Below are 27,714 nucleotides of genomic sequence, written 5' to 3' on the forward strand. Positions count from 1 at the left end.
ATACATTAGAAGCAGAGTTTTTTTAAAACATTATGGAAAAGCTCCGATGTCAGTTAGGTATAAGTAATATATTTTAGATCCCCTCTTAGGATGTGAAATGCCCAAGAAGCAATGATTTACAATATATTAATTATGTTAATTAATTGGAGAGGATTCAGAATATTAATTATCTGCAACTAATTAGGTATTAAAATTGAGGCCTGTTAAGTGATGAGGTGGAAGACAAGTTGTCTAGTTAGAGCGAGAGAAGTGGGAAGGAGGGGGATCCTGGGGGGGTGGTGTTCCTGTGAGCAGAGCGCACGTCCTCCCAAGACCTGACGGCTCCCTGTTTCCCACTCCCCCGCCCTGCAGATGACGAGGAGGCGGACTCCGCCAACATCTCCCGGGTGCCCGAGGATGCACTGCGCAACGTGGAGGCCGACACGTACTGGTGCATGAGCCGGCTGCTGGACGGCATCCAGGTGAGCCCTGCCCGGGTCCCGCCACCGCCACGGCTGCGCAAGCCTTCTGAAGCCCCGACTTTGCTGCTGAGCGTGCGTGTGTCTGTCTGGGGTTGCGCACGGGCCCCTGGAGCGCCTGGGGGGCACGGTGCAGGCTCAGAGGGACCAGGCCCCCCTTCAGAGCCCGTGGGGGGCACGGTGCAGGCTCAGAGGGACCAGGCCCCCCCTCAGAGTCCGTGAGGGGCACGGTATAAGCTCGGAGAGACCCCTCCCCTGCAGAGTCCGATCCCCACTAGGCCCACCTCCCTCTCTGCTGCAGCCGGTGACTGTGAGGTTCTGCCCGTAGCACAGGCCGTCGTGGCAAGCTGTTTCACTATCCACGGAACTGAGTTCAGAGGAGCCTGCCCCTTAAAGGGCATCGGATTTAGAGTGACGTGGGGCGTGTGGGTGGCTGGCCCCACCACCCTGCCATCCTCAGCTCAGGGACCTTGGCACCCTAGGACGTGGTGCTGGGTCCCAGAGGGAGCTGAGAGCCGGAGGGCGTCCTGCCCCCGTTGACGGGGCCCCTGTGGGTGGGGCTCTGCTCGACCCTCGGCCAGCTGGGCCACTGGCTGGGGTTTTCCTGGAGGAGCCAGTCCCCCAGGGCCTGGCGGTTTGATGGAGCCCTGCACCCCCACGCGTCAGCGGGGAGGCTCTTCCGCGGGTGCCTGGGGAGGATACAGTCGGCAGGTCATGGGCAGAAGGCGGCTGGGGCCCCGTGTGCGGCAGGAGGCGGCCGAGGAAGCCGGCCGGCCCCCAAGCCAGCTGCAGGCCCCGTTTGGCTCAGCCGGTGCCCGCTCAGCCGGTGCCCGCACAGCCTTCTCAGACGCCCGCCTGGTGCCTGGTGTCACGCCCACTCTGGGGATGGAGGGAGAGGCGTGTGAGCACTGTGTTACCAGGCATTAAACTGCTTTGGGAACACGAACGGGGGCAGAGTGGGACCTGGAGGGAAAGCCTGGGGCAGGGCTTTGGTCTGAGGTTCGTTCTGGTCACTCACTTGAGGACGGTCTGCTACAAAGATAGCCACCCCGGGCCGGAGACTGTGCAGGGGGCTTGGGTTCCGCCAGGACCCCTCTGTCCCAGGTGAAGCAGGTCCTTCCACCGGGAGTGAGAGGACAGGGCGTGGCGATGCGCTTGTCACCAGCGTCCCCCACAAGCTTTTCCGGAGCTCATGTCACAGCAGGTGTTCCTGACGCCACTGGCTGGAGAGGCCTCAGCTCAGCTGCTTGATTTGAAGTGGTCCAAGTGAGGCTTTTCTAAGATGTCATCTAAAGACCGACGCCAAGAGCTGACTCATTGGAAAAGACCCTGATGCTGGGAAAGACTGAGGGCAGGAGGAGAAGGGGACGACAGAGGCTGAGATGGTTGGATGGCATCACCGACTCAATGGACATGAATGTGAGCAAGCTCCAGGAGACAGTGAAGGACAGGGAGGCCTGGTGTGCTGCAGTCCATGGGGTCACAAAGAGTCGGACACAACTCAGTGACTAAACAACAGGCAACAAAAGATTGAGGCCCTTGGGTTTAATGCACGTAAATCAGCCACGACAATTCTCTTGAAGAAAACCCTGTGGATCCCCGTTCCCCTTGTTAACCTAGGAATTGACAGAGAAAGCAGAAGCCCTTCCTGGAGTTGGACAACAGGAACCTCGTATCTGAGGGCCCATCAGGTTGCCTGGGGATGCATTTTGTATCTTGTAAAGAGAAATGTGCCTGCTGGAGACGTATTTCAGCCCCAGCATCAATTCATCATTTCCCCACTCTGATACTATTCTCGTATTTTTTAGTCTTTCTTTCCAAACTTCAGACTCTTTTCCTCCTTGGAAAAGAGATTGAATCGTAGTGTGAAACTTTATAAATTTCAAATGTCACTTCTCTGATCATGAGTGATGGAACTTCTGCCATTTAAATACAAGATTATCTGGCTTCTATTTGTAAATAAAATCAGCTGTACATTGAAATCGATGCTGGCTTTTCATTTTTCACCCGAGATTTCTTGTCTGATGAAAGGGTTTCTTGACAAGGGTGCTGCGTGGAAGGCATAATGTTTCTCTGGCACACACACACGTGTGTGTGTGTGTGTGTGTGTGTGTGTGTGTGTGTATACAGCAGACGTGAGGCCGGCAGCAGCCATCCGTCTTTGTGTCACGTGGTTGCAAGTGGTTGCAATTGATTCCATGTGATCCTCTGGTGTACAAGGGTTCAGGGAGGCCTGCTACGGGCATCTGGGGGTTTTGGGGGCTCTTTGTGATTCCCTTAGATGAGGCCGTCCCTGGCGACCCCGTGTGAGCTCCCCAGGCTACTTCTCACTGTGGGCAGGTGCCGTCACCACTTATCACTGGTTGAGTGTGGGGCTGTGAGGGCGTCCCAGGTGGAGCAGTGGGAAAGAATCTGCCTGCCAATGCAGGAGACACAGGTTCGATCCCTGGGTCTGGAAGATCCCCTCAAGAAGGAAGTGGCAACCTGCTGCAGTATGCCTGCCTAGAGAATCTCACAGACAGAGGAGCCTGGCGGGCTGCAGTTCATGAAGTCGCAAAGAGTTGGACACCGCTTAGCCTTTGACCAGGCACCATGAGGCTACGGTGCTTAAGAGGCTATCCTCTTATGGTTAAGAGGGAAAACGGGCTAGCAAGTCAGCGGCCCTTGGGCCTGGCTGCTCTTGCGCCTTAGCAAGGTGCCTGCTCCTGGTCGCACGTCTGTCCTCTCCATGCTTCTCGAAACTTGTAGGGCGCTGTCCTCAAGCACCCTTTCCATCACATCAGTCCCTGGTTGAGGACCATTGAGAAACTCACTTTGATTTTGTTGAGTACAACCCTCAGCCTGGTCTTCATGCATTGATCCCTGTACTTGATGAAGTTCAGGTTTATATCGTGTGATGGCGGTCCACCTTGTTGCCAGAGGCTTCAGGGAGGGGGTCAGAGTCTCCTTGCAGGGAAGGCCAGGGCAGCATCGTGCGGCTGGAGGGGTGACAGGGAAGAGGTGACCCCGGCGAGTGCGCAGCGTCTCCAGCCCGTCGGTGCTCCCAGGTGGCAGTTCAGCCTCGCAAGCAGCACACAGGGCAGAGCTGCTCGCCCTCGAGCAGGTGCATGTTAGACCCACACCCCTGCCCTGAAGCTTGCTGGATGGCCTTCCCCAGCTGAGATAAGTGGCGATGAGTTCCGTTTTGCTGGGGGAAGTTCTGCAGAACAGCGCACATCTGTTCACACTCTTGCCCTCCAATAGCCTAGATGGAGAAGCTGTGTTTCGGGCTCCCCTGGGGCCTGGGTATGAGACGCTGCTGCATGGGGCCAGGGCATGCAGGCACCTGGCACCTGCAGACCCAGCACTGGGTGCTGTGGGTCCCTCCCCCGCTGGTTCACGGCGGCGGGGAGCTGGGAGAGGAGGCCCTGGGCCCAGCCTCGGTGCAAACTAGGAAAGGGCAAGCCTCCACCCCTCCTCCACGAATGCTTGGTGCTGGGTGTGGCTCCCTAAAGTGCACAGGAACCTCGAGCCGACAGGGGACTGCAGAGGGGTCATCAGACGCGCTGGTGCCAGGAGGCCAGGCATCAGTGCCTAGCGAGGTGTAAAGATCAGACGAAGAGCCTCCCCCGGAAGTCCAGGTGCCGTCAGAAACAGTGGTTCTGCAGTGAGGTCTCCGCTCTGTGTCTCAGGGCCGCCTGCTGTTCCTACTAGTGGGAGTCAAGCAGCTCCTACTAGTGGGGCTGACTCTGCCCGTACCTGCCAGTTAGAGCTCCACCAGATGATGCAGAGCCGGTCAGTGATTCGCTTTAGCAACAAGAATCCATTCTGTGCTGCTGCTGCTGCTGCTGCTGAGTCGCGTCAGTCATGTTCGACTCTGTGCGACCCCATAGACGGCAGCCCACCAGGCTCCCCCGTCCCTGGGATTCTCCAGGCAAGAACTCTGGAGTGGGTTGCCATTTCCTTCTGCAGTGCATGAAAGTGAAAAGTGAAAGGGAAGTCGCTCAGTCCTGTCTGACTCTTAGCGACCCCATGGACTGCAGACCACCAGGCTCCTCCATTCATGGGATTTTCCAGGCAAGAGTACTGGAGTGGGGTGCCATTGCCTTCTCCCCATTCTATGCTGTTATAAGTAAAACGTTTTAAGATAAATGAATATTTACCAAAACAAAAATGTTTAATGAGAAGAGAGGCATGGTTTGACTTTTATGTGCCTTGATGGAAGACGGCTGAATTCTCATCTGTGTTTCTGCAGTCAGCTTGTTGTAATATGTATTTTTGTTGTTGTTGAAGTATGTGATGAAAACCCAGACTCCCGTAGCTATGTAGTTGCGAAAGGGAGAAGTTCCGTAATAGCCCTCTGGATGACCGGATGCCTTCCCTTCAGTACTGTACCACGGCCTAAGAGATGGTAGCTTCCTAGAGGCCACTTGCAGTGTGACTGTGAAGCCATGCTAGTGAACATCTGTGCTCATCACAGCAGACCCACGTGCCCGTCTTGCGCTTGGAGCAGATCTCTTCCCACGTGTGGTCCTGTAACGTCAGACGTTGGTCACTGGAGCGTGCGGGGCGCCTGAGGTATGCTGATATTCTGAACAGCACGTTTCATCGAATCGTATCAAAGACTCACCTTTGGGACTTCCCTGGTGGTCTAGGGGTTAAGATTTCGCCTCCCAAAGCAGAGGGCTCCAGTTCAATCCCCGGTCCAGTTCGATCCCTGGTCTGGGAGGTAAGATCCCACATGCCTCAAGCCAGAACACTGAAACGTAAAACAGAAGCAGTATTGTAGCAGGTTCAATAAAGACCAAAAATGGTCCACAGCAAAAAAAAAAAGTTGTTTTTTTTTTAAGTCCCCTTTTTTAGTGCTACCGCCTTATAAAGAACCATCACGCTCAGATGGTGGGTCAGGGTTCTCCAAAATTTGAATTCTGGTTTCAAAGCTCAAATATTATTATTGGCAACAAATGCTGTGAATTGTTTCCCGTGAAGTGACGGGCTGAGTTTGTTCACTTTTGAGGAAACGTCTGCCCGATACCCGAGTCTGAATAATGAGTTTGCCTGTCAGTCGTTCTTTCAAATATCAATGATGTTTCTTGAAAAAACGCATCCAGTACTGCTCTCAGCTCAAAGAGTTGCAGCAGCTGCTTTTCTGGAAGAAGTTTAACATTTTGGGTGCGCGTCTTGAGAGCCTTGTTCCCCAGCTGTCGCTAGTGGGAAAGAACCTGCCTGCCGAGGCAGGAGACAGACAGGAGACGCGGGTTCCATCCCTCGGTGGGGAAGGTGCCCTGGAGGAGGGCGGGGCAACCCACTCCGGGATTCTTGCCTGGAGAGTCCCATGGACAGAGGCGCCTGGGGGGCTACCGTCCATGGGGTCGCGAAGAGTCGGACCCGACTGAGCGACTAAGCAGGCACGCACTCGGTGGCTTCACGTGTTCTTCCCGTTTTTCCACCTAATACTGAGGAGCTGTTCATAGTGCTGGTCGTAAGATTAGAACCCTTTCCTGTGCCGGCCGCGACGTCCTCTAAGGAAATGGCCTTTTTCAAGCCATGAACGCGTGGCACTAAGGGTATGGTTGGTGGGGCCGGCTTGTCCGTGCCACGTGCCAGCGCTTTCACCTGCCAGCCCTGATGGCAGAGCCTCGCAGCCCACGCCCACAGGGCGTGGTATCACCACGGTATCACCATGGACACAGTTTGGGCCTCACCGGCCACTGGAAAGGGCCCCAGGGAGCCCAGTGGTTGGCTGAGCACCGTGAGGGCCACTGCCCGCAGGGAGGGTGCTCTCTCGGAGACACCCCAGGGTGAGCTCACATGGGAGAAGTGCAGGACGAAGCCAATGCTGCACGGGGGGTGTCGGCCGGGCTGTGCCCCAGGGAGCCGTGCCCGGGGTCCCGGGGTCCCGGGGCAGTGGCTCTTCCTGCCCCCCGTTTCCCGGCACCGTGAGTTGTTGCCCATCTGGGACGTTGGGAGTGTGGGGTGGGTGGCCCTGGCCTGGGATTTGCTGTTCCGTTGGCACAGCGGGGCCACACTCGGGTCTCACACGAGGTCAGTGTTCCTCAGGCGCCATGTCAGGTCTGCAGCCAGAGATGTGCCTTTTGTAACCTAAATCTGCACCTTTATTTATTTTTAAACTTTTCTACTTTTGACTCTGCTGGGTCTCTCTGCTGCTGCCGGGCTTTTCTGTAGTGGCAGTGAGTGGGGGCCAGTCTCTAGCTGCGGCTTCTTGTTGCGGTGGCCTCCCCGTGTCTCGGAGCGCGGGCCCCTGGGTGCGAGCGCTTCGGTTGTCGGGACCCGTGGGCCCAGCAGCGGCCGCTCCATGACTGCAGAGCACAGGGGCTCAGCTGCTCCTAAACCCCCAGCACTGGGGTCTTCCCATTTCAGGGACTGAACCCATCCCTCTGGCCTTGGCAGCTGGATTCCTCACCACTCAGCCATCAGGGAAGCCTTCTGAGAGCTAACTTCTAAAAATAATTTGCTAGGGGAATTCCCTGGCGATCCAGCAGTTAGGACTCCTGCGGCCAAGGGCTCTCTGTTGGGGAGTGAAGATGGCATGAGCCGTGAGGCCGGGAAAAAAGCTGGGCCGTTATTTCTTCCAGGGGTTTCAGGGGTTGTGTCCTTGTGACGCTGCCTTTGGGGATGGTTTTCGTTTAGCTCACCGACAGCAGTCTGAGCAGGTCCGGCTGACAGCTGTGTCTCTGCGAAGGACCGCCTTAGGACAGGATGACTGGACGCAGTCCTTGAGTTTTAGGGTGGGGAAGGGGTGTTCCCCTGAACTTACCAGGAGGAAGCTGCCGGAGGGCCCGTGCAGCAGCCCCGCCTGCCTGCCCCGGGGTGCAGCGGGTCGGGTCCCCAGCCCAGGCCGGCGGCACCCGCCCCGGCCTGCTTGGGGATTATTCTTGGGCCTTCGCCAGACTTCTCATTTCACTAACGCCGCGCGCCAGGGCTGCCGGGAGCTTTCACCTCCTGAATTACGGCTTCCATACCTGCCCGCCCCGCAGTCAGACCATCACTCTCAGATTCATTACTTAGCAGGACGGCCTCTTGGAGTAGAAAGGAACCGTTGCCTTTTATAATTAGTCACTTACATTTTCTTTCCTTGGGGAAGAATCACTCAGTTCTAAGAACTGGTTGCTGGCGTGGAGGTGATGAGAATATTGGGGAAAGTAACTGTTTTATCTCGGAGCTTACTTGTCAGAGAAAAGGCTGGCAGCCTGGTGCTCTAGTGCCTGGCAAAGGAAGGCCAGGGTTGACCAGACCTGTGTCGGGGGACCGGAGGGGATGGGGAGGGCGGGGGTGAGCTCGCTGCGGTGAGTTATCCCAGGAGAGAATAGGCACAGCGCACCCCAGGACCCAGAGCCTGCACAGAGAGCCCCTCGAGAAGGTTCTGTTCCAACAGGGAGAGAGGCCCGAGGACCCTCAGAAGGAGCCAGGACCTTGATCTGTTTTCACTCCCCACCAAGCTCCAAGGACAGAGGACAGAGGGCCGGTCTGCTGCTTGGGAAAGTGGTGGAGAGGACACCCACGTGGCCCCCACCTGGCTTCTGTTGTTCACGTCAGGCGTCCCCACCTGGAAGGGGCAGCGGAGCGGCAGGAGGGGGATGGAGAGCCGGGCTTGCACCCAGCCCGTGAGTGGACGGCGAATGGCCAGAGAGTCTGGTCCACGGGAGGCTCTGCTCTCTCCTCTCTGATGCGTCAGGCTCGGAGACGTGACCTGAGAGCTGTAGTCGAGAAGAGTGAGGGCTGCTGGCAACGTTTTAGAAAGGCTTATTGAATAGACAGGAATGTGTGGGCTTGTGGGCTGCAGTGGGAGATTCATTAAGAATGAATTATTGCGTGCCAATTTAAAAAGAAGATTAAGAAAAAATTTCATCTACAGTAGCATCGAAAACAGTGAAATCCACGTTGTTGCCTGGATGAATATTTCATTCCTGTTAATTACGAAGCAGCGCTGCGCCATGCGAACCTATCAGTCTGTCTAAACATCCTGCAGCGGTGGAAGCCGAGGCTGCTGCTTCTCTTTGTCTGCTAGGGAAGGGGCTTCCTCGAACGCTCGTGTGCACACCCTTTGGTTGGTGTGTGTGGTCTCTCTTGGGTGGGTTGCTAGGAGAGGACTTGCTGGGTCATGGTGCAGAGCTATGCCAAGTTCCATGAAAACCACTCGGGCCTTTCCCCCAGGTTGGCTGTGCTACTCCACACACCCGTCAGAAGCGCGGTCTGGCTGCTCCACGTCCGCACCAGCTTCGCGTGTCCCTGCTTTTATTTATGCTGGAGAGCAGTCCTGTGTGTGTGTATGTGTGTGTGTATTTATCTATACTGTTGGGCTGTACCCCACAGGCCTACAAGGCCCTGTGTTTGGCCAGCTTCAAGACCAAAGAAAAGCCCAGAGTCAGTGACAGAGACAGCAGTGGTTTAATGGGTGGGGGACCTTACATGTCTGAAACAAGGTCCTGGAGTGACCCCCATGGGTGGTGGGCAGAACGTGGAGGCGCTTTTTGTTCCCAGAGGAAAGGGAGTTTGCCAGGTATGAGGGAATTAGGTTGCCTTTTCATGCTGTTCATGGGGTTCTTACGGCAGGAATACTGAAGTGGTTTCCATTTCTTCCTCCAGTGGACCATGTTTTGTCAGAACTGCTGCGACCTATCCGTCTTGAGTGGCCCCGCACAGCACAGCTTATAGCTGCACTGAGTTAGGGAAGCCCCCTCGCTGTGATAAGGCTGTGGTCAGCTTCGGCCGCCCGATGCGAGGAGCTGTTGTTCAGTTGCTCAGCCGTGTCCGGTTCTTCATGACCCCCGGACTGCAGCACTCCAGGCTCCCCTGTCCTTCACCATCTCCTGGAGCTTGCTCACACTCACGTCCATTGAGTCGGTGATGCCATCCAGCCGTCTCGTCCTCTGGCGTCCCCTTCTCCTCCTGCCCTCAATCTTTCCCAGCATCAGGGTCTTTTCCAGTGGGTCAGCTCTTTGCATCAGGTGGCCAAAGTATTGGAGCTTCAGCTTCAGCATCAGTCCTTCCAATGAATATTCAGGACCGATTTCCTTTAGGATGGACTGGTTGTATCTCCTTGCTGTCTAAGAGACTCTCAAGAGTCTTCTCCAACACCACAGTCAAATGCATCAGTTCTTCAGTGCTGTCTGTTGATGGAGTGTTAATGCTAGGGCACACTGTCCTAACCTCTGGCTTTCCTTGGAGTTGGGTAGGGTAAGTCTTCCTAGTCTGTTCTTTTTTAAAAAAATTGTGTTGAGTATTTTTAGTTCTTTGAATTTTTATGTAAAGTTTGTCATTAGCCATTTCCTACCAAAAAAGCCTTGGAAAAAGTCTTAGGGCCTGGGATTTGTGAATGGGATTATATTTTGAATCTGTGTGTTAGTTTTCCCAGAAGTAACAGTATTAGCCACATTGTTTTATTCTAGTCCATAAGCATGACATATTTTAGAATTTATTTAAATGTTTTTTAACTTACCCTCATAAACATTTTGTACTTTTCAGTGTATAGGTTTTTCTGATCTTTTCTTAAATTTATTTCTAGATAGGTTTTTATTTTTGATAGTCCTTTAAATAGTATAGCTTTCTTTGTAAATTTCTTAAGTTTTTATTGATGGTTTATACAAATACAGTTGAGTTTTGTAAACTGACCGTTGTCCAGTTCCTATTGTATAACAGATTACTCCAAAACTTGCTGACTAAAGCATGTGTTTTGTCTCACTTGCAGACTCTGCGGGTCAGGGTTTCAGTTGTACTTCGAGCTGCTGCCTGTGCACCACGGTGCCTGGCACCCATGTGGGATGCCTTGAAGGCTGGCACAGGTTGTTGCCTGGGGACTGGAATCAGCTGCAGTCTCACTCTTCTACGTGTGTGTTGCCCGGGCTTGGTGACCCCAGGACTGAGACTGTAGTTGAGTGGCCCGCTTGTGGCCTCCCTGTGTGGCTTAACGTCCTCATGGCACGGCGGCCTCGGGAAAGTCGAACTTCTGATGTGATGGTTCACGACACCCGGTAAGACTTTCAGAAAGCAAGGTGTACGTTGCATAAGCCCACCCAGATTCAAAGGGAGGGAAATTAGGCTTCATCTCTTGATACAGGTGTGGCCTGATCACATCATTAAAGAACATTTGGGATGAGAGATACTGTGTGGCCACTTTTGGAAAATGTAATATACTGCACCTTGCTTCTGGTGATCTTGCTGAATTTACTTATTAGTTCCAGGAGCTTTTTGGTGGATGCCTTAGGATTTTTTAAGTGCACAAGGGTGTCACCTGCAGATAAACAGAATTTTACTTCTTTCTATTAATATGTATGACTTTTATTTTCTCTTCTTGCCTTATTCCTTTGTCAAGGGCCTCAAGTACAATGTTGAATGGAAGTGATGAGAGCATTTTTAGAATACACATGTAGAATGATTATGCTTTCTTGGTGAGTTTGTGTGTTTATTGTTATGAAATATTCCTCTTTTTCTGGTATTTCTTCTGTCCTGAGTCCAGTTCACCTGATATTAAAATAGGGATCCTGTCTTCCTTAGGATTAGTATTCCCTGGGTTTGTCTTTTTCCATCTCTTTGCTTTTAATCTGTATCATCTTATTTAAAGTGCATTTCTTGTGGATAGCTTATAGTTGGATTTTGCTTTCCTGTCCTTTTAGTGTGTGTTTAGTTCATGGACATTCATGGAATTATTTATATGGCTGGAGTTTAGGCTGATGGCAACCCACTCCGGTACTCTTACCTGGAAAATGCCATGGGCGGAGGAGCCTGGTAGGCTGCAGTCCATGGGGTCGTTAGGAGTCGGACACGACTGAGCGACTTCACTTTCACTTTTCCCTTTCATGCATTGGAGAAGGAAGTGGCAACCCACTCCAGTGTTCTTGCCTAGAGAATCCCAGGGACGGGGGAGCCTTGTCTCGGGCCACACAGAGTCGGACACGACTGAAGTGACTTAGCAGCAGCTTAGGCTGCTGTTTTGCTATTTATTTTCTATCCATTTCACCTTCTTTCCTCCCTTTTTCCTGCTTTCTTCTGGATGCATTGCATACTTTTTAAATTAATGGAGTCTGTCTTGTAGAACTGTTTTCAGAAGTACTGAGCAGAAAGTACAGAGTTTGATATACTCTGCTGTTACCTCCACAGAGACACACACTTGCTCCTGTTATTAACATCTTGCTTTAGTGCGGTGGGTTTGTTCTAACTGATGAGCTGTTATTGGTATACTGCTGCTGCTGCTGAGTCGCTTCAGTCGTGTCTGACTCTGTGCGACCCCATAGACGGCAGCCCATCAGGCTCCCCGTCCCTGGGATTCTCCAGGCAAGAACACTGGAGTGGGTTGCCATTTCCTTCTCCAATGCATGAAAGTGAAAGTGAAGTTGCTCAGTCGTGTCCGACTCTTCACGACCCCGTGGACTGCAGCCCACCAGGCCCCTCTGCCCATTGGATTTTCCAGGCGAGAGTCCTGGAGTGGGGCGCCGTCGCCTTCTCCAGTTGGTATATTACCATTAACTAAAGTCCACGGTTGATATTGGGGTTCCCTCTCTGTGCTGCACGTTCTGTGGATTTGGCCAAGTGTATAAGGACTTATGGGGCTTCCCTACTGGCTTGTCCATAGAGAATCTGCCTATAATGCAGGACACCGCCTGCAGTGCAGGAGACCTGAGTTCAGTCGCGGGGCTGGGACGATCCCCCGGAGAAGGGAATGGCGACCCCCTCCAGTGTTCTTGTCTGGAAAGTCCCATAGACCGAGGAGCCTGGCGGTTACAGTCCCTGGGGTCGCGAAGAGTCGGACACGACTTGGTGGCTGCACCGCCACCACCGCACATCCGCCCTTACGGCGTCGCCTAGAGTAGGTCACTGCTCCAAAAATCCCCTGCCCTCCCCACGTTCATCCCTTCCTCTCCCGGAACCCGTGACAGCCAGTGGTCTGCTCGCCACCTCCACGGTTTTGCCTCTTCCGGAATGTCATTTCCTTGGAACCACCCAGTTCCAGGATCCCTTTCCCTCAGGGAGCCTTTCCTGTTATCGTTGGTTTTCACTCCAGCTTGTTGGCAGTCTCTCCTCTCCCCACCCTCCTGTTGGTGGATACTCCTTACAGCTCAGGTCAATAACTTACCTGGACTCCCTTCAAATACTGTTTTGCCAGCTACCGTTGCTGGCCGGCCTGTGTCCCCAAGCAGGCGTTCAGCTTGTCCCCGTTTTCTGAGCAGTTTACAGGGGGAGCACCAAGCTGCTCTGCCAGGGCTTGGGGGAGCCTTCCGCCTGCACCACATCCCGTGACCGATGGCCCCAGGGAACCTGTGGGACGGGTGGGCAGAAGGGCTCACACTTGGTGTGGACGCTGCCCAGCTTCTTTTAGGTACGCCCCCAGTGCCTTGTGAAGGAGGCTCCCCGTCTCCACGTAACAGACGAGGAAATAAAAGATCAAAGAAATTAGGCTCGCTGGTGGCGCCCTCCCACTTGAGAAGGGCTTCCCAGGTAGCTCAGTTGGTAAAGAATCCAGGCAGATTCTTTACCAGTGCAGGAGAGCCAAGTTCGATCCCTGGGTCGGAAAGATCCCCTGGAGAAGGGAATGGCAACCCACTCCAGTATCCTTGCCTGGGAAATCCCACGGACAGGGAGCCTGGTGGGCTAAAGTCCATGGGGTCACAAAGAGTTGGGTACGACTGAGCAACTCAGGCTTCCGCTTTCTTTCCTCCCGAGCAGCATGCCGTGGAGCTCTGTCCTCGTCCTCCTCCTCCCCTCTCCCCAGAGACCATGAAGGGGTGTGGAGGGTGTGCGTGCAATCGCGGCCTCTCCGCTTGGAGGGACAGCTGGTGTGATGGACGACACGCTCAGGGTTCAGCGTGATTTCCGCTGCCCACAGCGCCAGCCAGACCTGTGAAAGGAACAAGCTAATAGCAATGAGCGAGAAGGCCTCCGTTGAAGTTCACACAGCCAGCCAGTGCAGCTTGCTGAAGGGACGCAGTCTGGACGGCCTGGGTTGACTGCGTCTCCGGCAGGGTGCTTCCGTCATCACTGGGCAGGGTCTTCGGTCAGGTGGCTGGCGTCTCGCGTCCTCTCTGGCCTCTTCTGTTAGGCTCACCTTTTCCAGACGCACATCTCCTGACTGTGGTGGCTGCCCTTTCTGTGTCGTTCGCTTCATCCTGTAGCTTTGCTGGGGTCTCACCCTTGGCTCCCCATGTGGCCTTCCTGCCTTGGGCTGGTCTGCTCCCATCAAGCCTGGCTTCCTCAGGGCCCCTCCCACCACACTGGCCTTCGCTGCCTGCCTGGAGTGAGCCCAGCCCGCCCACGGCTGCCTGGGCCCCCTGTTCTCTGCATCTCGGCCCAGGCCTCCCATTCTCAGTGTGTTCTTGGGTCAGGCACCTGTTCTGTGCTCTGACCTCAAGGCTCCCCCTGTCATGGTGAGCCCCCATGTGTGTCTGCGTGGCCTGCATGATGAACGTTTGCTTGACGACCAAACCGTCATCTCTGAATACAAGTCCCGTGTTTGTTTTCCTGCCCGACTGTGTTGGGGACCCAGGACTGCCCCCAGGTTCTGGGACTCCAGCACAACAGCCGCGATTCCTGACAGTGCATGTGTGTGGGGTGCACAGGCCAAGGCAAAAGGCCCATAGGGACCCAGGCGCAAGCTGCCAGGAGTCCTGTCCCTGTGGAGTCACCGGAGACGCTTAACTCCCGAGCCACGAGCTGGCCCCGTCTCCCAGGAGCTTGTGAGAAACGCCACACCCGGGACGTCCCTGGGGTTCCCCTCCAGGGCGGGGGATGCGGGTCGATCCCTGGTTCGGGAAGCAAGACCTCACATGGCCTGGGCGACCAAGCCTGTGCGCTGTAAGACCCAGCACGGCCAAAGTCAAAACACGGCGAGCGAGCGGCGCCAAGCCTGGGGCCTGTGCTGGGAGCTGTTGCCACAGGCACCTCTGCTGGCACAGACCAGCAGGAGAACAGGCATTCAGCATAAGGCACGGTGCTCTGCGGCAGCCAGCAAGCCGTTCTCACTGGTTCAGGAGAGGTGGGGCACCCGAAAGCCTGGTCCCAGGCCCCCCCCCCGGGGGAGCGCTGACCTTGCACACGGGCCAGTCTCAGGACGGCAGCCTCCGGCCTACTTCTCTGCACCGTGCAGGAGGCCCTCGGATGGATGTACTGCACCGGGGAGGAGCGCCCGTCCACCCTGGGCCGGTCTTGTGTGGATTGATGCCTTCACGGCACTCACTGGCTCACAGGGGCCCTGAAATGGGGCCTGGTGTCACGAGGTGTTCGGACGCAGGTCCAGGGAGCATGAGAGGGGCAGGGTTGCTTTCAGCCTCAGAAGGCTCTTTCCGCAGAGAGACTGGCCGGGAAGGGCTCTGGGACGCACTGCGGGCCCACGTCTCTGGTCTGGCACAGCCCCTTGTCCCAGAGGTGAGGGGTCTCTGTCCTCCGAGTGCTGGGGCCTCCCCCTCAGCCAACACGAGTGAACCTTCTGCGCTTGTCCAAGGTGCTCCTTCAGAAGGATTTGGTCCGCCTGTCCTCTGAGGAGCTGTTGATTACTGCCGAAGTGTGAGGCGAGCCCAGTGTGCGTGCTTTGATTTCTTTTTCCCTGCTGATTCGGACTTTACCTTCTGTAAAAACACTTCCCAGAAGGTTGTTACATTTCTTCAGACCTTCCTTCCTTCCCTCCCTCCATGCAATAAGTCTTCTATATTTTTCTATCATTCCTTAAAGACCCAGAATCAAATCTCAGCTTGCAGGTGTGCCTGTTTCTTTTCATGGAGTGTTATCCATATTATTACTGTGAATATTCGTATAAATACAGAGTATTCTCACTTGCTTCCTATTTTGCCTGAAGAGACTTGAGGTTTCTCAGCAGATACGTTCTGTGCTGGGCATGTGTGCGGGCGAGGGCGGGGGTGTGGATGGGATGCTGGGGGCGGTGCCCCCCTTCATCCGGAAGGACCCTCGGTCTCGTCAAAGGCAGGAGGAGCCTGCTGGGCGGCCTCAGGGCCAGGTGCCTCTCCTGGGAGGCGGCTGCGGGCACCTCACGCCCTCCGGCTCAGCCTCCGGCCCTGGAATGTCCTTGGTGTGTTCTTCAGAGGCTTCCTGGCTGCCGAGGGGCACGGTCCTCAGCTTGGACCCCTCAGCTGACCCCCTGTGCCCGGCCTGTGGCGGGTCTTCTCTGCCCCCGCGCCCCCCACCCTGCCTGAGCCCAGACACTGAGCCCTCATCTGTCTGTCCTCTTGGGACCTTTCTTGATGCAGGTTTTTTCTTTTTTTTAAGACTCTCAGGTGTCATTCTTTTCTTACTATTTGGATTTTCAAGAGAAACTCATCTCCCCTCCCTGGGTTTTGAACAAATTGAGAAATAAAACGAAATAGTGGCAGATGGAGACCAAAGAATAATTTTTATTTCTTCTAAATGAGAAGCTTGAAGTCCTATCTTAGTGTGAGAGCCAAATAAACCGGTGGACTGAATCTGGGGGTCATTCAGCCTAACCCTCCATGTCGGAGCTGGCCCTGGGCCTGGGCAGGCCCCCTGTGTGTGGCAGAGCCGTGCAGGGGAGCAGCCTTCCTGGGGGAGCAGCCGGTTCTGAGAGCTGGGCGGAGGGCTGGGTCTGCTGGCGGTCTCGACTCTCGGAGTCGCGGGTGGTCAGTCGCCTTCTTGGGGCCAGTGTTTCTGGGGACGGAGAACAGACAGGGGGCACCGGCTGGACCCTCTGCCTGGAAGCCCAGCCCAGGGTTTGAGGGCTGCTGCCCCCAGCTCCTGCAGCTGGCTATCTTCATAACCATTAGGTTCCCACTGAGCCAGGGACATGGTGCCCCCTTGGAGCCCACTGCCCCTAGGGACAGGCCAGCCCCAGTGGAAACCCCGCTCCTCTGAGTATCTTCCTGGGTCTGCGGGGAGGGGCCGTCCGAGCCTGGTCCCAATGGCTTTGGAGCTCGTCAGACCTGAACAGTAATGCAGTCATCTGCAAGGCCTCTGCCTGAGGCTGCAAAACCACTCTTAGGTTATTTCTCATCCTTAAATACGTCCAGCCTGACTGCTTCCCCTGCCTCATCGGAGATGCTGCCGTGAGGTGAGACGACAGCATGGAAGCTTCCAGCTACGCAGCATGTCCCGAATTCAAGTGTAAATCTCCTCTGTCGCCCAAGTTCCGGAGAGAAATCAAGTCTTTAAGGGCTAACCCTGGCAAATTCAAGTTCAAAACCAGAATTCCTCTGCCTGTGAATGTTTAGCTACAGACAGCTCGGGCTGCGTGTTGCTGCCTGTCTCTGCCGGGGGGACGGCCGGGGTCTCCCTGGGACGTGCGCAGGCCTTTCAGGGCCCAGCGCTCCTGTCCACTCAGCGCCGGTCTGTGACAGCCCTCCCTTCCCCAGACTTCAGTGTAGTGAGACCCCACCAGCTTGTCACCCCATCTACAAAGCACATGCTTCCAGGCCCGTGGAGTGTGTCCCCCTGCGCGGAGCCGAACAGAGCGCATGCGGGACCTTGTGGAGACGTGACAGCCTGGGATCCAGGGCCTGTCACTTGAAATCCACGCGGGAGAAACCGTAGCAGGAGTTAGGTCTGAGTCCGCTCGTTGTCCATTTCCGTGCGGAAAAGATGGTGGTTGCCTTGTAGGCGTTTTTAGTTTTGTCTCATAGTGCCCGCGGCTCCTGCTCTCGTCAGGAAGGGTGTGTGTGTGTGTGTGTGTGCGCACCCGTGTGTGTACTCATGCTTGTGTGTCTGCATGTGTGTATGAGTGTGCATGTGTGCACGTGTACGAGTGTGTGCTTATGTGTGTACACATACCTGTGTGTGTGTGCATGTGTATGAGTGTGTGTGCCCATGTGTTTACATATGCTTCTGTATGCACCTGTGTAGGAGTGTGTGTATGTGCCCGTGTGTGTGTACTCATCCTTGTCTGTGTGCACATGTGTATGTGTGGGTGTCCATGTGTGTACACATGCTTGTGTGTGCCTCTGTGTGTGCACATGCTTGTGTGCACACACATTTTGTGCCCGTGTGTGTGTACACCTGTTTGTGTGTGTGCCTGTGTGTGCATGTGCTTGTGTGCACACACACATTTTGTGTCCATGTGTGTGTACACATGCTTGTGTGTGTTCCTGTGTGTATGTGTGCACGTGCTTGTGTGCACACGCACTTTAAGCCCAGAGAGTGCTGGCGGTGCAGGATCCCGAGCGCCACGCCTGACTGCTCAGCCTCAGACATCACTGCAGGCGTGATGGCCGTCCTCTCCTGGCTGTGTCTCCGGGAGCCCTCCCCACCCCCCACACCCGCCACAGACCCCGGGCCAGGTGGTGCAGGGTTGCTGTGCCCACGTCCCCATCCCCTTCCACCCGTGTCTCCCCGGGGACAAGCCATTCTCTCCCAGCACCAGCCCAGCGCACGCCCCCCGAACCAACAGGACTCACTCATATTCAAGGACCCGCAGGCACAGCGCCTTGTGACTTGCAACCACATGGGTTTGTCGTTTCACAGTCATGGAGGTCATGTGCAGGAGTCATGTATGGACCTGAGAGTTGGACCATGAAGAAGGCTGAGCGCCGAAGAGCTGGTGCTTTTGAATTATGGTGCTGGAGAAGACTCTTGAGAGTGCCTTGGACTGCAAGGAGATCCAGCCAGTCCCTCCTAAAAGAAATCAGTCCTGAGTGTTCACTGGAAGGACTGATGCTGAAGCTGAAGCTCCAGTGCTTCGGCCACATAATATGAAGAGCTGCTGCTGAGTCGCTTCAGTCGTGTCCGACTCTGTGTGATCCCGTAGACGGCGGTCCACCAGGCTTCTCTGTCCCTGGGATTCTCCAGGCAAGAACAGTGGGTTGCCATTTCCTTCTTCAATGCAGGAAAGTGAAAAGTGAAAGTGAAGTTGCTCAGTCATGTCCGACTCTTCGAGACCCCATGGACTGCAGCCTGCCAGGCTCCTCCATCCATGGGGTTTTCCAGGCAAGAGTACTGGAGTGGGTTGCCATTTCCTTCTCTGACTCATTGGAAAAGACCCTGATGCTGGGAAAGATTGGGGGCAGGAGGAGAAGGGGCAACAGAGGATGAGACAGTTGGATGGCATCACTGACTCAATGGACATGAGTTTGAGCAAACTCTGGCTGATGGTGAAAGATGGAAGAGCCTGGTGTGCTGCAGTCCACGGGGTCACAAAGAGTCGGACGCCATTTAGTGCTTGAACAGCAACAGCAAGTCCTGGAGGTCAGAATGCAGACAGGGGTTGGGGCCTGGGGCCGGGGCAGGGTCAAGGTATGGATCAAGGTGTGGGCCAGGCCACGTCCTTCCTGGGCCTCCAGGGACGAGCTGCTCCCTGGCCTCTGTCCAGCCTGCTTTGCTGGTCTGCTGGCCCCTACGTCTGTCCTCCAAGTGGGGGCCGGTATCCTCACTTCCCTGATGTTGACTCTCCTGCCGCCATGTCCGAGGGCCCGGCCATACCGGGCCCACCTGGGTGACCCTGGGTACTTCCCGTGTTCCAGTTGGTTGGTTAGCAACCTTCACCCCCACCCCACCTTGCTGGGAATCAGGCCCTGGGTACTCTGTGGGGTCACTACCCCGCCTCCCGCAGCCAGTGAGTGCGAGTCTGTCACTGCAGGAGTGCAGCCGAAAGCCTCGTCCTGAGAACGGTCCCTGTGTGCAGGCTGAGGCTCCTGAGGGCTGGCCTGCGGGGTGCCCTGGGGCAGGACGTGCGACGTGCCACCTGGCTTCCCGCCGACATGTGCTCTCCGGTTGTGGCAGTGGCGGCACCGGGCCTCCTGTTCCCGAAGCCCTGGCGCCCGCCAGTGACAGTGCCTCCGTGAAGCCTCAGAGCAGCCCCATGGGCAGCGTTGTCATTGTCCCGCTACAGATGGTGCAGCTGCAGCCGGAGACGTGCTGCTCCTCGCTAACGTCACACAGCATCTAAGGCATCGGGCTGGGCTCTCATTCCAGGTCGGCTGGACTGGAGCCCCTGCCCCGCTGCCCACTGGCTGTGCTGGTTTTCCTGTCTTAGTTTATGGACTTCTTCACCTGAGTGCCTGAGACTGAAGCCCCCTGTTCTCTCCGTGCTCACACCGTGACCGTGTCCTCAGCCCTCCGATGGCAGGCCTGACGCCGGTAGCACCGGGCAGGTCCTGTGTTCCCATCAGCTCCCCTGCGGTGCTGAGTGCTCTCTGCCCTTCTGCTGGCCAGAGCAACTTCCAGAGGACTCCATTTAAATGTAAATCTCTGCCTTTAGGCATAGAAATGCCCCGTAAATACTCCCCAGGAGGGTGACTTTGGGAACCTCCGAGCTCACCTCCGGCTCACCTGCACGCAGGGGGTGTGACGCGGCCTCCAGGAGGCTGCTCGTGTGCTGCTCACCTTGTGAGTTCGTCCTCTTGTCAAACCGTCCACCTTCGTCCCCACTGCCTGTTCCCCTTTGGAAAGCCGGTTTTATCCTCCATGCCTATGATATTCCCTGTTATTTTCCCCTCAGGACAACTATACATTCGCCCAACCCGGAATTCAGATGAAAGTGAAGATGCTGGAAGAGCTCGTGAGCCGCATTGACGGTGAGCCCGCGTCCGGGGCGCCCCTCTTTCCGGGGGGCGGGGGAGGAGGGGGTGGAAGGCTCACCCAGTTATCCTGGGACCCCCACCCCTGCTGCACCTTCTTCCGGGGCCACTCGGGTGTTGCTGGGGCTGGAGCCACTCCCGTTCCTTTTATGAAGGCGATATAGTCAGAGTTCAGCGCCGTCCCTTCGCAGGAAGTAATGAGCACGTCCTCGAAGCAGGCAGCCCTCACTCTTATTAAGGCTGGTGGTTGTCACCATCCGGCGGCAGCCTGGTTGTTTATGGCCGGCCTCTGGCCCAGCGTTCCTGCCTCTGCACGTCATTTTGCTATCAAGGATGCTGGCGTAATTTCTCCACTGAATCCAATTAATTACCGAGTCGGAAAAATAACATCTTTAATATTACAGAAAAATCATAGAGTGTGCCGGCCGCTTTCGATTACGCTTTCATATGTAAGTGGGGGCTTTGAAATACATTCTACCTTCGTCCTTAAAATAATTCCCCCTGTGATGTGCTGACTGTCACATTGCAATAGCAGGGTTTAATTAAGTGAACGTTGAAAGATGATGCTGGCCCGTTCCAAGCGTACCCTCCTGAGCGTCTGTTAAATTAATGAGCAGAGCGTTAACAGAGTGATACCACGCAGAACTGGGCGTGGGCCTGTGACACTAGGCGGTTAGCAGCGCTGTGCCAGTGGGGGGCAGGCTCTGTCACCCCGAGCCCTGCATGACCTCGACGGGTGACTTCACCAGATCTGCAGAGATGTTGCACTCTGCTCAAAGCAGAGACAAGCCACCTGCGTTCCAGGGCCGCCTTCCAAGGGTGTGGACATCCCCTTTGCCCTTGCTGTACCCTCAGCAGTAGACAGCGTATCTGTCCCCCTCTTCCCAACAAAGGCTCTTTTTGGGAAACGATCGAATGACATTATAAAACGGAGTCATACAAATTATCAACTCCACTCTGTCCCTTGATTGAATCTGATTTTCAGCTGTGTCTAATGGTTATTACCTAATTTCCATATTATGAAGTTCTGCATGGTTCTTCCAATAATACTTTATCTGATTCAATATATTTAGCTGCTTGGCAGCCACCTATTCACAGCACAGTTTTTTTGCTTATGTAGCTGCATTTATGTACGTTTGTTCTAACTTCGCGGGGACATCTTTGTTGGATGCTGTTGGGTTTTTTTCCCTGCCAGCAGCTCCACACCTGCCCCCACCTCCCCGCGCACACCTCTCCCCACCTCCCCACCCCCCCAGCCTCATTTGGGTCTTTGAAGTACGACTTGCAGGAGCCATAAATTACACTCAGTGGCTCCTCTCCTGTTTCTCCGAGAAGGTGGATTTTGCATTTCTGTGGAGGTTAGAAACGTGTGGTTAGTGCTCATTTGTTCCAGGGCCGCAGTTTGGGAAGTGCTTGAATCGATTTTCTCTGGTGCTGTGGTTCAGAAGCAGCACATCAGAGATTCACTGGGTGATTGTTTAAAAGAGCACCCACAGCAACCGAAGGAGCCCCAGCCAGGCCTGGGCTTTTCAGTAAACCCCATTCTTATTTTCCCGCGGCTTCTGAGGAGGGCGTTTTCATCCTGCGGTGGTTCTGTTTAAATGATCCGTGCTTCACGACAGAGGAGGCTCTGTTTGGTAGCAGGTTAAGCTGGGTAACCTGTCTGTAACTGTTCTTCCAGCCAGACCTGAAAGAACCTCTGTGACGGCCTCAGAAGAAGAGTTGCTGGGCCTTTGAGGCAGAAAGTGTCTGAACTGGGAGGGTTTGGCTTTTTTCTCAGCAGCCCCTGGGAGAGGCGTCCCGGGCCCCCTTCGCTCGCTGTCCTCCTGGGAGGGTCTGGCTTTTCTCAGCAGCCCCTGGGAGAGGCGTCCCGGGCCCCCTTCGCTCACTGTCCTCCTGGGAGGGTCTGGCTTTTTCTCAGCAGCAGCGCCTGGGAGAGGCGTCCCCAGGCCCCCTTTGCTCACTGTCCTCCTGGGAGGGTCTGGCTTTTTCTCAGCAGCGCCTGGGAGCGGCGTCCCGGCCCCTTTGCTCACTGTCCCCCTGAAGGACGGCTCGGGGGCCTGGACTGTGCCGGGGCAGCGCGGATGGCAGGGGGGCTGCAGAAGGGGCTGGGAGCTCAGGGTCACTGTCTCATTTTCTCGCTGTGACGACTGGCTAAAGAGTTTCTGGAAAGCTCTCCCAAGCAGTTTTCTGTTTTGAGTCACGCTTTACCCAGATCTTTGGAAGCAGTCTGCTCCATAGACAGAAAGCTGGCCTGACTGAAGAGAGAGGGTTTTGTCTGTAAGGAGGCCAGGTGGAAGGGTGAGGGGCAGTGGCCTGAGAGACTGCCCTGGGGGTGGTAATCGGCTCAAGAGAGGGCGGCTGGCTGCTGAGAAGCGCCAGGGGAGTCACCTGTGATCTCTGAGCGGGAGTTTTAGAACTTCCCACAGAATGAGGGATGGAGCCTTGAGCCACTTGATTGGGGATGTAGAAGGTGAGGGCGGGGGGCCTTCCTCATCTAGTGGCAATGTGCTGCTGCTGCTGCTAAGTCGCTTCAAGTCATGTCCGACGCTGTGCGACCCCATAGACAGCAGCCCACCAGGCTCCCCCGTCCATGGGATTCTCCAGGCAAGAGTACTGGAGTGGGGTGCCATTGCCTTCTCGGCAACTCCAACCAGATTTCTCACCCAGGAGACCGAAACAATGCATAAGATTATTTTTTGAAACCAACAAACAAATTGGGTGGGAGGTAGAAGGAAAGAGGAAAAAGCAAAGAAAGAAGGTAAAAAGAAAACAGATTTCTTAAAAGCATTGAGCTGCTAACAAGGAGACAAAAATTTCCTGGCCCTCTTCTGTGAGGATGCTAAACCAGAGAGTTCTAGCTTTGTTTCTCTTTTTTTTTCCATGTAAAATGATCTACATGTAGTCAAAGCTAAGAATATGTTCTAGACCTCTTCAGCATGAAGAAAGCGAAGCAACAGATGACAAGGCCCACAAGATGTCAAGTCTCTGTAATTCTTAGGCATAGGCCATGAAACTATTCTCTTTACTGTGTGTGAAGAAATAGAAAATAGAGAGTCTTGAAAATATTTGCCCAGCTAATGAGAAACTATGTAATTTTACATGAGAGGTAGAAAATATGATAACCAAATGAAAAAGTCAGGGTACAGATTTAACAAATTAGACATGGCTATAGAGAAAGTTAGTGAAGGGGAAGATGCATGGGAAGAAAATAGCCAAAATAAAGCATGGAGCGATAAGAATAGGGATGATATAGAAAATAAAAGTTATCAAGGGTATGGCTAGAGAGCCTCATATTTATTTATTTAGAATCATAGAGAGGAGAGAGAGAGAGTCAGAATTTGAGGAGATAATGATGTATTTTCCTGAACTACTGAAAAAAGCCAATTCATAGACTGAAGAGCCCACTGAATCTCCAGGAGAATAAAGAGAAAACTATAGAAACACACAATAGTAAAATTTATTTGAAGACTAATTCTTAAAGCAGCTAGCGTAAAGGATTATTTCCTAAGAATGGCTGTATGAGAACTGACTTCTCAACAGAAGTACAAGCAGATATCATCCATGCACTGGAAGGATATAGCTGTCAACCTAGAGTCTGAACAGTGAAAGGGTTAGTCGCTTGGTCGTGTCCAACTCTTTGCGACCCCATGGGCTGTAGCCCACCAGACCCCTCTGCCCATGGAATTCTCTAGACAAGAATACTGGAGTGGGTAGGTCTACATCCAGCAAAAAATATTCATATCCAAGAATGAATTTGAAAGTCCAAGAGGCCACCTAAATCTGAATTGTTTTTCTCACTGTTTCTAAGAAACTGTAATCAGGAAGGACCGCAAACCAAGCACACAGACCTCCCTTCGCAGCTCAACCAGGGACACAATCACTGTGGTCTTCAGACCTCCTGGAACGCAGCAGGTCAGCACCCCATCCAGTCTGGGGTGAGTCAGGTGGTCAGTGCAAAACGTCTGTGGGAAAAAGAGTGGGAGTGTGGGCAGCTTAGGATAAAGGTCTGCATTGGGTGGAATGCCAGATACCCCTGTTGCCGGCCGAACAGACCTGACCCTGACCTTGACCCCCACATCTGTGCGTGTGCCCAGTCATGTCTGACTCTGCGACCCCATGGACTGTAGCCCACCAGGCTCCTCTGTCCATGGGAATCTCCAGGCAAGAACGCTGGAGTGGGTTACCATGCCCTTCTCAACCTAGGGATCGAACCTGGGTCTCCCGCATTGCGGGCGGATTCATTACTGTCTGAGCCACCAGGGAAGCCCATGAATACTGTAGTAGGTAGCCTTTCCCTTCTCTAGGGGATCTTCCCAACCCAAGAATCGGCCCAGGGTCTCCCGCATTGCAGGCAGACTCTTTACCAGCTGAGCTACCAGGGAAGCGCGTCTGACCCCCACAGACAGCCTGTACGTCTCCCTGTGAGCTCCCCACCCACAGGGCAAGTCATCTGAGGCCTGGCCACGGTTCTGGTCCATGCCCTCCTCTCCTGGGAGCTCAGGCTGGTAGAGGAGCTGCCTTCAGGAGTTTGCTGGCCTGATTCCTGTGATGGAAGGAAAAACTTGGGGGCTTGTTCATGGACACCTAATGCTTCAAAAGAAAGTGGTCCCCAGCGCTCAACTGCATTTCATCGGCCAAACCGAGTCACGGGCTGCGGCGAAAGTGGAAAGTCGGGAGGACAGGGATGTGCCCACATGCCTGGGCCAGGCGGGGTTTGTTGCCAGGGGAAGGGTGCAATGGAGAGAGTGGGGCAGAGGCGGGCGTGCGTGCCCTCAGCATCTCTGCTAACGTCAGTCTGCTCCCTACTTAGGGAGTGATGCTTGTGCGTAAAATTAACAGTTCACACCAATCATTTGGTAATTTACTGCTTCAATAGTAAACATACGTTAACACGCCAGCAGGCTGATAGGATTTTAACGTACAAAGCTCTAGAGCTGAATTTTAACTCCATGTTGCACCTGGCGTGTTGACACACCCTGAACGTGAAATTCCATAGTTGGGGGTGTATCTGAGTGGCACACCTTGCCCATTTATTATTATGTCTCTCCCATCCGATGTTAACCTTCGAGGTTGCTGGTCCCTAGGGGCCCCAGGTTCGGCCCCTGGCCTTGCTTGTGGACAGGTTGCAGTCAGAGCCTTGTGGCTGGGTCCTGGGGCCAGGGCCCCCCGTGGGGCAGCCCCCACTTTGTATTCTTAGCTCACACATCTTTTGTGACACAAGATAATGTAAGTGGAACATTCGCCATATCTTTTGATGAAAAAACCATGAGATCCTATTTCAGTATTAAAAAGAAATATCTGAAGATAGCCTCAGCAGTGTAAATCTGGTTATGTCCATGCTGGGTTTCTTTTCAGAAGACTGAAAATCAGATCTTAAAGAATTGCTTCACAGATGAGCGAGTTGTCCCGTGGGGAATGAAATGGGCACAGAGAGGGGTACCTGTGGGTGGTTCCTGGTTGGGGAGCCCACGGGCACAGTGTCTGTCCTGGGCAGCCTCGGGAGGGGATGGGAGGAGGCAGGCACTCCCATCCCCAAAGCCTGGGACTCCTTTGCAGGCCATGGTCTTTGGGGCTCTGCCCTCAGCTCTGGAGGAACCATAAAGCTGAGGCCCCAGTGGGCCAGGGGGAAAAGGATAGACCTTGTCATTAGTGGACCATTCTGGACCGGGTGGCCTGTGACTGTGGCCCAGAAGGAGTTCTGTCGACACTCTAAACCTTCCTGAGGCTATCTGGGGAGGCTGGGACTGCCCTCCAAGCTCTGCTTTCTCCTCCTGTAGGAAAAACCGGGAAGGAATCCTACCTAGGCTTAGCACTGTCAGACTTAGCATAAAGAGAACACTCACTTCAATTTGAATTTCAGGTCAATCAGTTCAGTTCAGTCGCTCAGTCGTGTCTGACTCTGCGACCCCATGAATCGCAGCACGCCAGGCCTCCCTGTCCATCACCAACTCCCAGAGTTCACTCAGACTCACGCCCATCGAGTCCATGATGCCATCCAGCCATCTCATCCTCGGTCGTCCCCTTCTCCTCCTGCCCCCAATCCCTCCCAGCATCAGAGTCTTTTCCAATGAGTCAACTCTTCGCATGAGGTGGCCAAAGTACTGGAGTTTCAGCTTTGGCATCATTCCTTCCAAAGAAATCCCAGGGCTGATCTCCTTCAGAATGGACTGGTTGGATCTCCTTGCAGTCCAAGGGACTCTCAAGAGTCTTCTCCAACACCACAGTTCAAAAGCATCAATTCTTCGGCGCTCAGCCTTCTTCACAGTCCAACTCTCACATCCATACATGACCTCAGGAAAAACCATAGCCTTGACTAGACGGACCTTAGTCGGCAGAGTAATGTCTCTGCTTTTGAATATGCTATCTAGGTTGGTCATAACTTTTCTTCCAAGGAGTAAGCGTCTCTTAATTTCATGGCTGCAACGATTTTTGGTATGTTTGGTGCATTATTGGGCACCTGCGGAACCCGGAGCTGCTTGGGGGTGGGGCCGGGGACCTGGGCTGGCGTGGGCCCCTCTTCCCCCTCCCTGGCTCCACAGCTTGTGCCCTGTGTGCAGGGTTGGTCTGCAGAAGGGCCGCCCGTCTGCCTGCACTTCGGACGCTCTCAGTGCGCTCACCTGCTCTGAAGCTGCAGGAAGCAGAGGCCGTGGCTGGCTGAGGTGGGGGCAGGTGTGCAGGCCTGCTTGTGGTGGGCCGCCCACTGCCCAGATGCCCCTGTGCCCTGCAGGAGCAGACACCCATCCTTCCTGGAAGGCCCTGGAAGCCCTTTCCTTGGGGCTGTTGTCCTGGGAACTAAAGAGCTGGGGCACTAACAAGCTGGGGGCGTGTGCGCTGGTGGGTGCCCGAGGGACCGGTCGACCTCACACTGTCGGGGAAGCCGGAGAGGAGGTGCTGAACTTCTGTCCTGCTGCCGGGGCTGCTGCCCCATGAGTGGACACGGCGGGCTGGTTAAGGGTCAGAGGAGGAATGCACATGGGGCCTGCCTTGGGCTCCTCGGAAATCCTTCTTGCTGAAGGCCTCTGGCTTGTCCTGGACCACCTCTTAGCGCAGGGTGGGACCCAGAGTGTTCAGATTCCTGCTCTGCTGCCTGGCGGTGGGTTTGAGTGCTGAGTATAGTCCCCTTGGGAGGGTCAGTGCAGATGAGATGCTTAGGACGGCCCCTGGCACATTGTGAGCTCAGCCAGCCCTGTGCCCGTGTTACATCATCATCATTCTAACCTTACCAGCTGCAGAGCGGGCAGGTAGCGGCGGGTGGGCTAGCCCTCCTCGACTGGGGCTTAGTCTGGGGAATCTGCTCAGCCCAGCGTGCGGGACCTGGCAGGAGGCCTCCCTTGGCAGGCGCCTCAGTCCAGCCCCATGTCCATTCCTCTGACCCTTAACCATCCAGTCCGCGCCCGTTAGCGGGGCTGATGCTGCCTGGCGGACCGCGGGCTCCAAGCGGGATGCTGCCCATCATTATTATTAGCAATTACATTTCACCCTTAGGGAAAAAACAACGCCCATATGCATCGATGGAGAATAGTCCTACCTTCTTGTGTTAAAGCCTTAATCTGAGTGAGCATTTTCCCTTTCCCTGTGTTTTTAAATTTAGGTTAAATGCGATTTTAATGAAATTTCTCTGAAAGCTGTCTCGACTACATTGTAAGGTTAAAATTGACTTATTCTTTCAAGATAGAATTCAGTTACAGCTAGTAAACTAGATTCAGCTTTATTACCACCCAAGTGAAAATATTTTTATTACTGCTGCAAGGTGAGCCTTCAGAGAGCAGAGGATAAATCAGTTGCCAGAG

The 27,714-nt window shown here is 54.5% G+C and overlaps 1 protein-coding gene across 1 annotated transcript in view; it reads left to right on the top strand.

Moving 5' to 3' along the window:
- The window catches only part of TBC1D22A (TBC1 domain family member 22A), a 269,633-nt gene that overhangs the window by 167,727 nt on the left and 74,192 nt on the right, over positions 1–27,714 (top strand). The window contains exons 9-10 of the mRNA XM_052639487.1: positions 352–461; positions 19,843–19,918. Coding sequence (XP_052495447.1) covers positions 352–461; positions 19,843–19,918 — 186 coding nt within the window. The remainder of the gene's footprint in view (positions 1–351; positions 462–19,842; positions 19,919–27,714) is intronic.

This window comes from Budorcas taxicolor, chromosome 5 (assembly GCF_023091745.1).
Source record: "Budorcas taxicolor isolate Tak-1 chromosome 5, Takin1.1, whole genome shotgun sequence".
Taxonomy (NCBI): domain Eukaryota; kingdom Metazoa; phylum Chordata; class Mammalia; order Artiodactyla; family Bovidae; genus Budorcas; species Budorcas taxicolor.